Source organism: Lithobates pipiens, unplaced genomic scaffold (assembly GCF_037356315.1).
Source record: "Lithobates pipiens isolate NorthernLeopardFrog02 unplaced genomic scaffold, aLitPip1_a1.2 Scaffold_10, whole genome shotgun sequence".
NCBI classification, from domain to species: domain Eukaryota; kingdom Metazoa; phylum Chordata; class Amphibia; order Anura; family Ranidae; genus Lithobates; species Lithobates pipiens.
The window spans coordinates 75,758,687-75,775,808 of NW_027507686.1; the positions used below are offsets into that span (position 1 = coordinate 75,758,687).

Sequence of the window (17,122 nt, forward strand, 5' to 3'; positions counted from 1 at the left end):
CATTTTTATCATTTTTTTTACACAAATAGAGCTTTCTTTTAATCACCACTAGGTTAAGGGCCGGTTCACACAGCGAGCCGCGGCGAGGCGTCTCCGACTTACCTCGCCGCGACTTGCGGGGAGCTCAGCGGCGACTTGCAGAGGACTTCTGCATAGAAGTCAATGCAAGTCGCCCCCGAAGTCGCCCCGAAGTAGTACAGGAACCTTTTTTCTGAGTCGGAGCGACTCGAGTCGCTCCTCTCAGAACGGTTCCATAGTACTGAATGGGGGCGACTTGCGGGAGCGAGGCGAGGCGAGCCGTGTCGCCTCGCCTCGCGTCGCAGTGTGAACCGGCCCTTATTCTTTCCCAAACAAACAAAAAAAGACCGAAAATGTGGAAAAAAATAAAAATTTAGCAAACAGGTTTTTTCTCTCATTCACTGATGGGCACTGATAGGCGGCATGGAGAGGGGACACTAATGGACACTGATAAGCGACACTGATGATGAGGCAGTGATGGGCACGGATTAGCAGTACTGATGGGCACTAGGGGGACTGCTGTCCCTCTAACAGAAAATGGTTAATGGCTTTCTTTTTTTCTTCACACTGATAATCAACCGGCTTCTGTTTACTTCTGCAATAAGCTGTCATTAGCTGACAGTCGATAATGTGGTAAAGGGCCCGCTGTGATTGGCCCTTTACCCTGACCAGTGATCAGCTGAGTCTCAAGTACTCAGCGATCACAGAGCAGGGCGTGTGGGGAGTGCGAGGACGGGGAGACGTCCATGTATGCCCACCCAGCATTTTAAGCTTGCCCTGTAGCCGCCTTTTCGGCTATAGAGTGGGCGTCAAATGGGTAAACAAGGTCACCTGGAGAATATTGAGTATTATATTAAATATAGCACAACAAGCAACTATTTTCTATTATTCTGTGGGAATACACTAATTCTTTAAAAGTCTATTTATTTTTAAACTAAACAAGTTTAGCTCAATTTGCCTTTAACCTGCATAAGACCGGAAAATGTAAAGGCCATCCAAGGGTGACCTCAAAGGTCTTGTTCACACTTGTGCTTCTGTGAGCCGCGTTTGCATGGGTACAGCAGCCTATTCGTTTCAATGGGCTACTGTACCTGTGTTTCATGCAGGAAAAAGGTTCCTGCACCATTATTTTTTTTTAAAAGACAACAGCACCATGAGATTTTCCAGCTGTCCCTCCACCTAAAAACGTGCTGCACTTTTAGATGCGTGGGGGTGCCATTAAGAATGAATTGCAGGCCCACACATTTTTTTAAGAGCAGCGTGTTTTGCCTGCGGGTGGCTGCAGGTGCAATTTTCGGACTTGCAACCACCTGCAATAGTGTGAACCAGGTCTATGACAGGTAACTTGCTTAGTAATTGATTCACTGATCATTAACGGGTAGTTCCTTGCAGCTGTTTTACCTTTACAGAGAGTACTGTTGACAGTGGCACAAAGATCTATAATTCTCACATACTAGATAGCATTTTTGAGAAACCTCTGGGTCATTTTAGTTCCAAATTTGATTTAGTTCAGTAGATTTAACCATTTCAATATAGGGCACATTCACCCCCCTTCCTGCCCAGGCCAATTTTCAGCGCTGTCACATTTTGAATGATAATTGCGTGGTTATGCAACACTGTACCCAAACTAAATTTTTATAATTTTTTTCCCCACAAAAGAGCTTTCTTTTGGGGGTATTTGATCACCACTGACTTTTTTTATTTTTTGCGCTACAAATAAAAAAAGACTGGATATTTTGAAAAAAAAGAGGAAAAAGGTTTTTCTTCGTTTCTGTTATAAAACTTTGTAAATAAGTAAGCTTTCTCCTTCACTGATGAGCACTGATGAGGCTGAAGTGATGGGCACTAATGAGGCGGTACTCATGGGCACTAATATGCAGCACTGATAAGCGGCACTGATGGGCACAGGTTGGCATCCCTGGTGGGCTCTAGACGGCATCCTCGATGGGTCTGCATTGATAATCAATGCGCTGATTATCAGCACAGACGCAGATCGGCTCTCCTCTACTCGCGCCTTGTCAGCGTGAGTAGAGGAAAAGCTGATAAACGCCACTTCCTGGTTACCATGTGATCAGCTATGATTGGACACAGCTGATCACATGGTAAAGAGCCTACGTCATAGGCTCTTTGCCTAGATAGGAGATGCCAGAGTGACAGCACACCACCAATTGACGCACTGCGCTCCCCGCGCTAGCGGCTTGTCTTGCTGGACATCATATTATAGCCAGTCAGGATAATACAACCACTTTCCGGCCATCATTCTGCTATATGGTGAATGGGAAGTGGTTAAAGAATGTTAACTCAACATTTCATATTCCTTATAGTTGTCTGCTGTACCATGTAGGTGTGTTAAAAAGTATCCTGATCAATGCTCTCCTATTTCAAACTGACCATGCTGGGCCCATCCATCCCAGTGTGGTCAGTTATCTGGCTGTGCTGGGAGAACAGCCTGCCTATATTCCAATCATCAGACCTGTGCTGACATGCCCCCCCCCCCCCTGTACAGCCATTCACTAGTAAGATCAGTGTACTACTCTCTTTCTCCACCCCTGTCTCTCTAAACCCCTTATGAAACTGAGAACAGAGATGTGACCACTTATTTAAAAAAAAAAAATTTTTTTTTATTTTATCTCTATACACAAATGTTTTGCCTTTTATTTCTGTTTTAAACAGAATGGGTTATTTTACAAGGTAAGGTTCATCTATACTTTAGGCTGGGTTCACACTATAACACGCAACGGCTCATAGCAGGAGTCCGATGTGTCTCCCTTCACAGTTTCAATTCGATTTCAGCCCAAATTTTTGGCTGAATTCAGACCTGAAATGGACCAAAAGACGCACAGGCTCCTGTGCAAATCGCACCAGGGTGCGCTGCAGAGAAATGTGAACCGGCTACAGAGCCAGTCACAATCTCCTGCTGGAGGATGCAGGGAAACCCGCATCCAGTTCGCATAGGTGTGAACCCAGCCTAAGGCACCAAAATGCATCAATCTTAATGATTGTTTCATTACAAAAATATTAACTGATAAAAGGAGAGAGGGTTAAAACAGATAAAAGCATCTGACAGCTTAGACAAAAATCAGGCAGCCTTTGCCAATACAAACTCTACAACTGCTCTCATGTTTATTACAGTTACTAATCACAAGTAAAACAATCTGTTGCTTTCAAAAACCCAACCATGATTGGACTAATCTGTGGGTACAGGATACCTGGACATATCAGCCAGTCTTATTGCATTTGTTTTAAGCATTTGTACTAATGTTATTAGTGTACCAGTAGCAAAGTCATTACAACAGCACCCGCAAAAGGACAGCACTTGAGAGAAGGACTCTATGTGGTAAGGCTTAAGTTGACCCAATGAAAGTTTTAAAAAATAGGTTATTAATGGGTTTCAACTTTATCATTTATATTCAGTTGCCTATATAGTTGCCTAAAAAATATTATATCGGTGCAGCTTCTAAAGTGGTAAGTATGCTAGACTATCAGTTATCCAGATGATTGCGTTACCTTTAAAGTGATGTCAGTCCAGTAGATTCTATTATCAGACACATCGAAATCCAGAGCTGATGCCTCTTTTACGCCAGTAAGAGGGATTGCAACATTATTATTATTTGTTTCCAAAGAAATTCTGTGGATTGCTGCTCTGCTAGTGAAAACCAAGAAGGCTTCAGGAATAATGCACGTTCTCATATCACCAAGTAACTCTAATCCCATTGGACAGGAACATCGTATGGCGCGAGGAGTGAAGAAACAAATGTGACTGCAGCCTCCATTGTTATCTGCACAAGGATTGGTTCCTATAATTGTTTAGAAAAAAGGAAAAAAAAAAAACATTAAACAGCAAAACAATGTGCCTATTAGAACACATTTAAAGCAGAGGTGCCCCTTACTTATATTACATGCATACCAGGTGGGAAATTATACTCAGAGATATCTTCTGGTCTGACAAATTTTTTCTTCGCCCAAGGAGTTAATTTTATAACAGCTTATTCAGAACACTGCTGAAGTATATTTTGAGCCTAAATGTACATTGCCTGCGACAACTGAATGTAAAAAGAGACAACAACTTTCATGTGATACCTTTGGGTGTAAAGAGACGACTCCCTGGCCCCACCACCATCCCCGAGCATAGTTTCATCCCAGACAGTCTGGCTTTTGGCATCATGGCCACCAACTGCTTGAGCAGTCTGGGCCCACTTCTGTTTAAGGCTCTAGTGTGTATTACTCAAAATATCATTTGGCTCTTGTTTTATGGTTCTTAGACCTTGATAAGCCAACTAGGTCTATTTAACAACTTTAGCTATAGTACCCCACTATTTGGGGTGTGATTGGGATTTTTCTGCATCTTATATGCTCTCTGTTGCCTTCTATTTCCTCCACCTATGTCTTTCAGAAGGATCTTTTTTCTTTCCCTATTTGTTTTGAACACAGAGGTCAGGTTGGCATGTGCATAACCCTAATTTAGTCCCTTTATTTGTGTAGCCCTCTCCTCCCTTAACTTCTTTCCCCTTTATCTTTTCCATCCAATCTTTCCTTATTTTGTTCTATTTTTGTTACAACCCCCAACCCCCCCCACACACACACACACACACTTTTTTTTTCTTTGTATCTTTCTTGCAAAATCTGCAGTGTGGAAGTCATGGCAGTTGCACATACCAACGTTAAATCTTAGGCAGGCCATACATGGTTTGAATCTGGGCCAGGTTCAGCAGGAGCTTACATACTAGGGGGGAGTATAACTGGGGGAATCAGTGGTGGAGAAGGATCTTTTGGTAGATCATAAGCTTAATAATAGCATGCAATGCCAAGCTGCAGTTTCCAAACCGAGCAAAGTCTTTTCTTGTATTAAGAGAGGTATGTGCTCTAGAGATAAAGATATGATTTTTCCCCTGTACAAATCATTAGTAATACCTCATCTGGAATATGCAGTTCAGTTTTGAGCACCAGTTGACAAAAAGGATATCAGGGAACTGGAGAAAGTGCAGAGAAGGGCAACCAAACCGATAAGAGGTGCTCAGCTATGAAGATAGATTAGAGGAACTGAAGTTATTCTCTCTAGAGAAGAGGAGATTAAGGCCAAGACGTAGGCTCAAACTCAGCACCACCTTATATTCAGGCACAGGAGCATGATCCATCTTGATCACTCATTGACATAAAATCAAATTGATTGGATTCCATCATAAAATAATACAAAATAAATTGTTGATTTCTAATACAATTCAGGAATCCAGGTATAAACTGCTTACAAGGTGGTAAAAAACCTCAGTTATGTAACAGAATTTTTTCCAGACAGCTTCTTGTCTTTTGGGAATGTCACTTGCTTCAAGCTTTTTGGCAGCCGGTAAAAAAACAAAAAAACCTATGGATGTTCAGTTAAAGGATGACCCATTATCTTTATTTGACATCAATTCATTTTCCATCAAAAGATACAAAAACTCCTTCAACCCCGGGGGAGACGGTTCATTCAGTGCTACCATCCTATTCCCTTTTTGGGTCTGTTGGGTTACTTATCTGAACGTGGCCGAAGGTAATGCATTCACATTCAACACCTGCTCTCTTTTTGAAAGCAATGATTTTTCATTTGAGACTGTGTCCAACCAATTTACCCATTTATTTCATCTCTTTATTTAGCGATTTTTGATGCAACCCACTCCTGATGATTGGCTGAAATCGCCATGAAACGCGTAGAGTCCATACTCAGGGATGCGAAGTCAAGTTTGCTACAATAATGAATTTCTTTTATTCATTTATAGTTATATTTATTAGGATAACCATGCTCACCTGCTCTGTATGTCCATTACATTTTTTAATTGTGATTGCTTGTACCAATTATGTCTATCTATTATATACATTAAATATGTCAATATGATTATTACTACAATTAATTATGCTTCTTGTTGCATGACCCATGTATTATATATTATGATACATTATATATACCTATACCTATACCCAGAGCATTTTAGAGGTTGATGCCCAAAATGTTTGTATGACATATCATGGACTATACAAAATAAATATTCATTGCAGTCACTTGACTTATTCTCTTACTGATGTGTGCTTCATTTAAAGTCCCAATTCTGTTCTCTCCTCTCATATTATATATACCTACTATTCAGTATCTGTATTTAATTTATTGGATTGATTAGCAACTCTTTATGGGTATACAGATTTTCTCCGCAGGGACAGTGACAATGAATAACATTTTAGGTATCCTAGACCATTTCAAACACATATCCATGCCTCATTTAAAGTCCCACAATCCACTTTCATTTTCTTTTATCAATATAGGGATGGAGGCATGCTTATGTTGCATTGGGGTCCAAACAGGTCACGTGCTTTTTATTATAAAATCCAATCGTTTAACCACTTCCCGACCAGCGCACGACGATGTACGTCGACAGAATGGCACGGGCAGGCATATTGGCGTACAGGTACGTCCAATATTCAATGCCGCCCTGCCATCGGGAGCGCGCCGCCGGCGGCGCGCTCCCGCGCTGGTCGGGACCCCCGTGAGTCCGGTCGCGGGACCCGCGGACTCGATCGCCGCGGGCATCCCCGCGATCATCTCACGGAGCGGCCGAATGGAGGAAATGCTGTGTAAACAACATTTTTCCATTCTGCCTAGCAACTAGTGACGCTGATCTCTGCTCCATGTGATTGGAGCAGAGATCAGTGTACACTAAATGAAAGCCCAACCCCCCCCACAGTTAGTAACACACCCCTAGGAACACTTAACCCCTACACTGCCACCCACTGGTTAACCCTTTCACTGCCAGTGTCATTTACACAGGAATCACTGCATTTATATAGCAGTGATTACTGTATAAATGACAATGGTCCCAAAAATTTGTCAAAAATGTCCGATGGGTCCCCGACAATGTCGCAGTCACAATAAAAATCGCTGATCACCGCCATTACTAGTAAAAAAAAATAATAAAATAAAAAAAAATGCTATAAAACTATCCCTATTTTGTAAACGCTATAACTTTTGCGCAAACCCATCAATAATCGCTTATTGCGATTTTTTTTACCAAAAATATGTAGAAGAATACATATCGGCCCAAACTGAGGGAAAAAAATGTTTTTTTATATATTTTTGGGGGATATTTATTATAACAAAAAGTAAAAAATAATGTGTTTTTTCGAAATTGTCGCTCTATTTTTGTTTATAGCGCAAAAAATAAAAACCGCAGGGGTGATCAAATACCACCAAAAGAAAGCTCTATTTGTGGGAAAAAAAGGACGACAATTTTGTTTGGGAGCCACATCGCACGACCGCGCAATTGTCAGTTAAAGCGACGCAGTGCCGAATCGCAAAAAGTGGTCTGGTCTTTGACCAGCAAATTGGTCCGGTCTGAAAGTGGTTAATTAGGGCTTAAAGTGTCACTAAAAGCAAAACTAATAGAGGGGAAATCTTACAATGGGAACACTTGTCCTGGGGACCCCCATGACCTGGTGTGATTCTCTTGCTTCGGAGGGCATTTATCACACTTCCTGTTGGTATAGTCCTTGGCTAGAGGACAAGAAATGTAGGAAAATCTACCCAATGGAAAACAGATAGCTTCTGCCTTTAGTGACACTTTAAACTCAGCATCTGTAGACCCAAAACAAATACAGGTGATCAAAAGGGTCAATCCAACCCAAAGGTGACACTTCAGCATCTATCAAGGTATTACAATACCCCCCATTTGACGTTGAAACCATGATAACCATTTAACTGAATTAGGAATTCCCATAAAACCCAAGACAAGGTGGACTGCTCAATGGAGTTGAGCAAAAGAGGTCATTGATAACCTGACAGGGGAAAAGGAGACCTGTTAGGCACAGGTTAGTTCTGTTATGCTTTGGGGCTATTCAAATACAAGAATGCATCTCCTTGTTGGATTTTATGTAACAGCAGGAAAGGAATGCAACTGTTGCTTGAACAGAGAAGTCAAGATATGGGACTATTCTAAGTTATTGTACACAAGGGTGATATTATTCAGTATCTTTTAAACTAACCACCAGCAGTTCAGAATATGAAAAAAATAGAATTTGCTTTAATTTATTCCAACGATTGTCCATTTATAATTTTGTTAATGCTGTAGTTACTTGAATAAACATACCAAATGTATTTGTCACACTGGCAGCTCTAAGCCCCATCAAGTCCGGCAGCTGGTCAATGATGATTTCTCTGCTGGCCCTGGTTTTATGTACTCTTTCGATACTTCTTCTTTGCCAGTCTGTCCAATAAATGTAATCTCCAAGTAATGTAAATCCAAATATATGTGGCAGCTTGTCCTCCAGCAAGGTTCTGCGCATAGTTCCATCAACATTCATAACCTGATTAGAAGGATACATGTCAAATCATTACACAGTTTATCTAAATTTTAGTTTAGTATACATAAAAGCAAACACATCTCAAAATACATTTTCAGAAGCCTATCAAGACTGAAGGTAGAAGGCATAAAGCTAAATTCTTAACGGAAGATTTTGTTCCAACAAACATGAAGCAGAAGTATTAGGCTCTGTGACTTCAGCACTGGTATGAATTGGCACTGGACTGTGCGGATGCTGTGGTGTTAGGCATACGTGCTAGACAGATGGTATGATTGTTTTCAGGGTTCACTAAAGGTTCAATATTACAGTTGAGCTTAGGATCTGGGGTACACTTTATGAGTTGAGTAAAAATAAGGGGAGAAACAAAGTAGTAAGCCAGCCATAGACGGATCGAAATCTATCCATCTATAGACAGGCTGGTTGTACAGAAGTCGATCTGTTGGGTTTATTTTTCATGCAGTATTCATTGTATTCTGATGGCGAGGAAACCTTTCCACTGTCAGAACACAATAGTGCAGAAGGGGGGGTTCCGCCATCAATATTGAATGTGTGTATGGGGGAATCAAATTATGTTCTTTCCTTCAACCCATGTATGTTCTTGTATGTCCTTTCCTTCAACCCATGTATGTTCTTGTATGTCCTTTCCTTCAACCCATGTATGTTCTTGTATGTCCTTTCCTTCAACCCATGTATGTTCTTGTATGTCCTTTCCTTCAACCCATGTATGTTCTTGTATGTCCTTTCCTTCAACCCATGTATGTTCTTGTATGTCCTTTCCTTCAACCCATGTATGTTCTTGTATGTTCTTTCCTTCAACCCATGTATGTTCTTGTATGTTCTTTCCTTCAACCCATGTATGTCCAGCCTTAGGAAACCTGCAGCTATAGATACTATGGAGATTATCATCAGCTCGTGGCAAAGTAAGAGGACAAAAACTTTAAAATTCTAAATCACTACTCTACACTGAATACGTTAGATATAAGCTTCATATAGGAACTCTTTGAAATCCATAAACCTAGTGCATTGCCATCATACAAACAAGTCTCATCTGGAGATGAAACTAACATAAACCATGTGTATTTTCTCTACTTACTGAAAATGGAGTCATTACAGCCATACAGAAGAAAAAAAAAATCAAGATTAAATAAGAGTTACAATCTTTAAGTCGGCAACAAAAGAAGACTCCAGGGTAATTACAGATATTATAGCAAAGAGACACCAGTGTGTACTTTGATAGGTCATAATCCTATTTTCCCTTGGATGATATTAGCACGTTAAGCTCCTGAACCACACCTTTCACTGTAGGGTTCTTATGAGTGTAACCTATACTCATCACCTCAGGGACTTAAAATGAAGGAAGTCTTGCAACATACAGACTGGAGACAGAAGACGTGGGTGTGTTTCTCATTAATATATACAGAATACTGTATTTGAATCTAGTCAGAAGCCTAATGTCTCCAAAAAAAAATAAAAACATGAGTGGCAGCAAAACCATGTGACCACTATATGGCAGATTCCATTATGTATATTTAAGAGGATCTAACACAACATCCATTAAAAAGCCCAGTAAAGAATTACATTTTTAATTTTTTTTTTGTATAGGAATCTGCTTTAATATAATTAAACCAATGAAAACGTAATAACTAATAATACATTTACTTCCAAAGGTTTTTTTAAAGAATATCTTAACCCAATCAAAAAAACTCTCATATAATCATAATGTTAATGTAATTTTAAATACAAATAATGAAATCTTAAAGTTTTTACATTTTTTAACCACTTCAGCCCCCGGAAGATTTTACCCCTTTCCTGACCAGCACACTTTTTGCGTTTCGCCACTTCGCTGTTTTAACTGACAATTGCGCGGTCGTGCGACGTTGTACCCAAACAAAATTGACGTCCTTTTTTTCCCCACAAATAGAGCTTTATTTTGGTGGTATTTGATCGCCTTTGCAGTTGTTATTTTTTGTGCTATAAACAAAAAAAGAGCGTAAATTTTGCAAAAGAAAAAAAAAACGCATTATTTTTAACTTTTTGCTATAATAAATACCCCCCGAAAATATGTAAAAAACTATTTTTTTCCTTAGTTTAATCTGATATGTATTTTTCTACCTATTTTTGGTATAAAAAAAAAATCACAATAAGCGTATATTGATTGGTTTGCACAAAATTCATAGCGTCTACAAAATAGGGGATAGATTTATAGCATTTTTATTATTCATTTTTTTTTATTAGTAATGGCGGCGATCTGTGATTTTATCGGGACTGTGGACACGTTTATGCAAATTGGATGCATGTTTCTCCACATCCAATTTGCATGACAGGAGAGTGTGGTTGGCTCTCAATGGAGCCGGTGTTCTATCGAATAGTGCTTCCCCGTCGGACGATCTGTGCATGCGCAGGACACAACGGCACTCGAGCCGATATGTTGATCAGCTGGCGTGACTTCAATACTGCTCATGCATAGATCGTCAGAGGCATTATCTGACACTTTGCAAAGGGTAAATGTAATCCTCAAGATTCTGCCTGACTCTCTGCTCATGCGGGAGAATTGACCAATCATGTGACTTACGAATTTTGCTGTTTTGCACGATTACATTCTCCCTTTGCAGATTGTCAGATAATGCCTCAGGCGATCTGCGCATTAGCAGGCTGTCATCTAGGCAGCCATGATCCAATTGTCCTGAAGCATCTGCTTCTAGCTGTGGGTCCTAAACCAACAAACCTTTAGTTTAGCTAAACTTTAGCGTTCCTCCTACGGAGAGTGGAGGAGTGCTGCCGGCACATCCAGTGATGGATTAGTGAAGATGTAACAAAAGTGAACGAAGAAGGTCTCTCTCAGAAAACTTGTCCAGCAGGATCTGCAAGTGCCTCATAGAGATGAGATCATATCTTTATATGTCAAATCAGACACATGGGACCTCACGCTTACAAGCACCTGTACAAAAGTTCCAAATTCATTATGTTGGACTGGTAACAAATAGAATGCAATAGAAGAAAATGGATGTATGGCTCAAAATATATTTTTACTGCGTACCAATCATGCTGGTTATATAGCTTGCACCAAGGACATTATTTATAAAAATCCTTTTGCTTCATAATTGTGGAAATATTGAGAAGTGTGAATACCTTTTACGGTGTGACATCTTTCACAATATACCAAAAAATTGGGCTAACTTTACTGTGTAGTTTTTGTTTTTTAATTCAATGAAGTGTATTTTTTCCCCCAAAAATTGCGTTTAAAAGACCACTGTGCAAATTCAGTGCGACATAAAATATTGCAACGACCACTATTTTATACTCTATGGTCTACACATCTTGGATTACGAGCATAATTTGTTCCAGCAGAATGCATGTAATCCAAAGCACTCGTATATCAAAGCGAGTTTCACCATAGGAAATAATGGAAACTCAGATAATCCGTTCCATTGGCAGTACCGCATGTAACCAAAGGTGGGGGGCGCTGGAGACCTTCGGAAACACTCAGAGAGCACTCAAAGCCACTCAGATGCACTCGGAGAGGCTCAGAGACACTTGGGAACGGAGTGTTTTGGAGCAGCTCCGAGTTTCACTGGTGCTCCCCCACCTCTGGCCAAATGCCATACTGCCCACCCCAGATGCTTGAATCCTGCTCGTTTTGTTAGACAATGCCCGCAAACAGAGTCAGGATTAAAAAAAAATAATAGCTCGTATTACGATATTCTCATAAATCTGAGCTCAGCATCGGAGGTATTACTGTATATAAATTTTTGGGGGTTCTAAGCAATTTTCTTGCAGAAAATACTGAATTTATTTTGTAAGCAACAAGTGTCAGAAAAAGGTTTAGTCTTCAAAGCGGCTCTTCAGTCATTTTTTAAACTTTCCATCTATTAAATCTTCTGCTCTTGCTGTTTTACCTTTGGATAGTAAAACATATTTTTTTGGCCAGTAAATACCTTATACAATCCACTTCCTGTTTCTTGTCTGGTCATTAGCCTAGGCTTATGACCACTCTCATGAGAGTTTGCCAGGAAGGGAGGGAGGATGAGTCATAAGAGGGCCAATGAGAGCTGCAGAGCTGGAGGTGTGCCTCTGTGTAAATCCAGGAAGTGAACAGGCAGCAGCTTCAGCTGCCCACAGCTAAAATGGACGCAGCCAGACTTAGTGGAGGGAGATTACTGCAGGATAGTTGGCAAGTACAAAATCACAATATATATATAAAATATGCAAAGTGTTTGGAGGGAAGCTTCAGAATGGCAAATATGTTTTTATTATAAATTATGTGAGCAGACTGCAATAAATCAGATTTGCAATGATTGGATGATAAATAGTCAAGCCAATAAAAGTTGGATATGAAATATCTAGGCACCAAACAGCTTACAGGTGTGCAGTGTTGATTCAATATCCAAATCATGCATACTCGTTAGGAAGAGTACATTTCTAAAAAATAAAAACTTGTCCCTACTTAAAGTGGAGTTCCACTCAAAAGTGGAACTTCCACTTGCACTTGTTCGTGTCCCCCCCCCCCTCCCCGGTGCCACATTTGGCACCTTTCAGGGAGGAGGGGGGAACGGGGACCTGTTTTTGACAAGTCCCCTTCCCCACTTCCAGAAGACAATTTGGAAAAGAGGATGCCCTCAAAGGGATTGTACAGGTAGGAGTTGATTGATTTATTTATTGTTCACTTCCAGAAGACAGGGCCGTGACGCCGTCTCTTGGAAGTTCGGCACTCCTTCCTCCTGCCCTGGGCCAATTGGAAAGAACAGCGCACTTCATGCATGCACAGTAGGGAACCGGCTGGCTTCACTGCCGGGTTAGATGGCTGCACTCGACAGTCGATCTGCAGATCAGGGCTGCTGCTTTAACCCTCTCAATACACCAACACCCAACCATGTCAACATAAGCCCTCGTTCACACTGACTGTGGCTTTGAAATCCTGCGACTTCCTCTGAAATTACACGTTTTCAAAGCCGCATGTCAGTGAGGTTTCATGCACAGATGTCTATGCAAGTCACACCTGAAATCACCAAAAGTAGTGCAGGAACTGCTGTTTTTAAATCGATGCAGCACCACAAAGTCGGCATCGCACCAATTTGAAAGCTGATTGCCGGAAATAGGATGCGACTTATGATGTGATTTGACTTGTCAAATCGCATGACAAGTTGCTCCAATGTGAATGAGGGCTAATGCCGCATACACACGATCGGAATTTTGGCCAGTAAAAGACTGATGAGAGCTTTTCATCGGAAAATGCGACCGCGTGTATGCTCCATCGGAATTTAGCTGGCCGAATTCCCGCCAGCAAAAATTTGAGAGCATGTTCTCAATTTTCCCAACGGAAAAACTTTCTATCGGAAATTCCGATCGTGTATATGCAATTTGGAAACGCAAAAACTCAGATTCAACTACGAGATGGAAGCTATTGGCTACTGGGTATTGAACTTCCTTTTTCTAGTCCTGTTGTACGTATTGTTCGTCACCGCGTTCTTGACGGTCGGAATTTGGTGTGACCGTGTGTAGGCAAGACAGCTTGAGCGAAATCGCGTCAGAATTCCGTCGGGAAAACCATTTTTTTCAGACCAAAATTCCAATCGTGTGTACGTGGCATTAGTCTGACCATTGGATGTTATAGGCAGCTTGTGCATATAGAATGCAAAAAAGAAAATGGACCATGCTGGAATAGATGTGTTTCTTTGCCTAGCTTTGTCAGTTTGAAATAGGAAAGCAGGGAGGATTGGTGGATCGCCAGATATTTCACAAAAAGGAAGCAATACAAAGAGAAAAGGATACTTTTTCATTCAAGTACATGGTACAGCAGGTACATATCAGGAATATGAATTGTTAGGGTAACATACAATTTACTATTATTATACAGGATTTATATAGCACTAACAGTTTGCACAGCGCTTTACAATATAAAAGAGAGACAGTACAGCTACAATACAATAAAAAGCAAGCAGGTTAAGAGGGCCCTGCTCATAAGAGCTTACAATCTAAGGCTTCAACTAAAAAGTGCTCTCAGCGAAGCTCTTCAAGACTTCACATACCGGAAACTGTTGAATCCATTAACTTTAGGTTATATCTGCTTACATTGGTCTAAGTGTAACTCAATGCTATTTTATTTTTATTAGAAATTCACAGGATTTGCTGCCCTGCCCTACAAACAAACAGGCTATTCTACAGGAATTTCCTCATGCGGCTATTAAAGCTCCTGCAGGGGGGAGTATGTAAACTATTCTAAGCTTAGAAAGGAAACGGACATACATTTGGTTCTCAGCAGGACATATCCTACATGCATTTTGCCATCACATTTTAAATGCAAGTTTGAAATGATGTAAATCTTATGGGACAACAGTGGCGCCTTCTTCCCAACTGAATGCAGATCTAATTTTCTTCTTTTGTACATACTTGGTATTTCAAATAAAGTTCAGTTCAAAATGTTTCGACCCCGATGTGCCTAGTTATGGTAACCATTATTAATCGAAATAAATCTATGGTACCCGATCATGCTTATAAATCCACTTATAATTAACCAATTATAATTATAAGCTTTTGCTCAGTTCATAGTTAAAGGAGAAGTGCAGCCTAAGCTCTTTGGCTGGGCTTCTATTGGTCAGGGGAATGCAATTAGTTTTGCACTCCTGTGACCCGTTTTCAGAAGAGAGCGGGCTGAAGTCCGCTCTGCTGACATCACAGGAATCAGTCCAGGCACCGCATCATTCTGATAACAAAGTCTGGATGCACCAGGCGCCTGGACTCTTACCGAGCCTGAGAGCCAGTGAGCACACACGCGCGTGGGGGGGTGGTGCAGAGTGGAGAGGTGCTGACTGACAGGCAGCAACTCTCTGCTCGAGGAGCTGAGAGAACCGAGCCTTCAGCGATGTTCAATCGCTTGGTTCTCAGTGCAGAGGCACTGGGGGACAGATGCAGCATTTACCTTAAGAATAAAAAAAACATACTTCTCTTTTAATGCTGAACTACATCCCTAATATAGTTGTAGGGGCAATTACTTTTTATTAGCATGCACTAGTATACACATCTTCTGACACCCATTTTGATGTCTCGAACATTTTAATATTTAATGAGGAAAAAAAAAAGACAGTGTGGTGCCTGGAAGAAAGCTTGCATCAAGGCCAATTCATATAACCATATAAGCAGACAGATACCTAATGCATTTCAATCAAAGATTTTTTTTTGTATAATCAGTATTTATTGCAAAATAACAGAAACAGAAATAAAAACATTAAAACAAGACAGGTCCAACATCTCGTATAAGTGCAAAACCCTTTGGCCTTGTAAAGCCGCATAGGGGTCATTTCAACAGTATATAGGTTGAACAGACATACATACATAAGGAGGGAGATTTCTAAGATAAGCAGAGTGTCGTGGGTTCTCTTTAATGGGTAGACAGGTAGCGACCAAATAGTTTTGGGGGTGGCACGAGTCTAGTAGGCGTTGGGACAGATCTGGTGTGAAGAATATATCGGAAGTGTGGACCATGGCCCGCTGCTGGGGCAGAGGAGGGGGCCCAACGGCCTCCAGCTAACCGTCCTCCACCCCCCGCGCGCCCCGGGAGCCCCACCGCTACCACAGAGGCCTGGCCGGAACGTCTCAACTCTCCAATAACAGTGGTTTCCACCTGAAGGTTCTAAGATTAAAAGAAGGGTCAAAGTCTGCCATCTATCCAGCTCGGGTGTATCAACCTCCACGACATTCGAGCAGAGGAGAGATCTAAGATAGGAGAAAGGAAAGATAACAAGGGGTATAAAGAGAGAATGACTGCGTATGCAGTGAATTAAGGGGGGGGGTGTATGGGGGGGTAGGGAGGGAGAAGGGAGGGAAGATGGGAAGGACAGGTAGAGTAGGTCAAATTACCTGGGCGTCGAATTCAAGTGTCTTCTTTGTCTGCACCGAGCACACCACTCCCGAGCATAGAGTTCCGTAAGCAGTATTCCCTCGCTATGGTCCCCCTAGGGCAGTCACCCCTTGAGCCCTAGCCAGCCTGAGGGCTTTAAGGGTAGGGTCGGCCAATTCTAGCAGTGCTACGTCCAAGCTAGAGGGTACCTGGTTAGGGTCTGAGGCGTATGCAGTCCAGGGCCTCCAGATGTTGTGAAATCGGTCATCAAGGCCCTTACAGGTTGCAACCCAGTTCTCTGCCTCTCTCACCGCATTCACCCCCCTGCACCACTCTTCCCGAGTGGGAATTCTAGGCCTTTTCCAGTAAATTGGAATCAGGCGCCTTGCTGCATTCAGCAAGTGAGCCAGCACAGTTTTTTTATATACACTGAGCGGGACCGTGGGAACCTGCAGAAGAAAGTGCATCGGTGAGAGGGGGACCTCTATCCCTGTCACTATTTTTACTTCAAAGATTTTTTTTGAACAATCACAAGTCCTATGCTGGCCATACACTATACAAAAAACGAACGTTCGGCCACGAGCGTAAACTATGCTGCCATCATGTAATGACAGATAAATCATTCAGTGGACATAAATAAATACATTTTATGTTTGTTTTTTTTACATATACCTAGTGCAGACAGGTTGGATGGGAAACACATTAACCTTTCAATTTATCATTCCTACGGCAGAAAATTTCCAAACTTGTCCTTCGTTTTTTTGGGTCAAAAACATTCCAACAATTATCGATTTGGTACCCATTAACTGGCCAAATTTCGGCCGATTTTTCGTATAGTGTATGGCCAGCATTACTTCAGCCAAACACTTGTTTTTTTTTGTTTTTTTTTATAGCAGGAAAGGGTTAGGGCATGGGTCTTCAAACTATGGCCCTCCAGTTGTTCAAAAC

The 17,122-nt window shown here is 41.3% G+C and overlaps 1 protein-coding gene across 2 annotated transcripts in view; it reads right to left on the reverse strand.

Annotated features, from left to right (window-relative positions):
- The window catches only part of LRP5 (LDL receptor related protein 5), a 287,294-nt gene that overhangs the window by 89,003 nt on the left and 181,169 nt on the right, over positions 1 to 17,122 (reverse strand). For both annotated transcript variants that reach the window (XM_077455906.1, XM_077455902.1), the window contains exons 8-9: positions 8,127 to 8,343; positions 3,526 to 3,815 (exon numbers count right to left, since the gene is read on the reverse strand). In XM_077455906.1, coding sequence (XP_077312032.1) covers positions 3,526 to 3,815; positions 8,127 to 8,343 — 507 coding nt within the window. The remainder of the gene's footprint in view (positions 1 to 3,525; positions 3,816 to 8,126; positions 8,344 to 17,122) is intronic.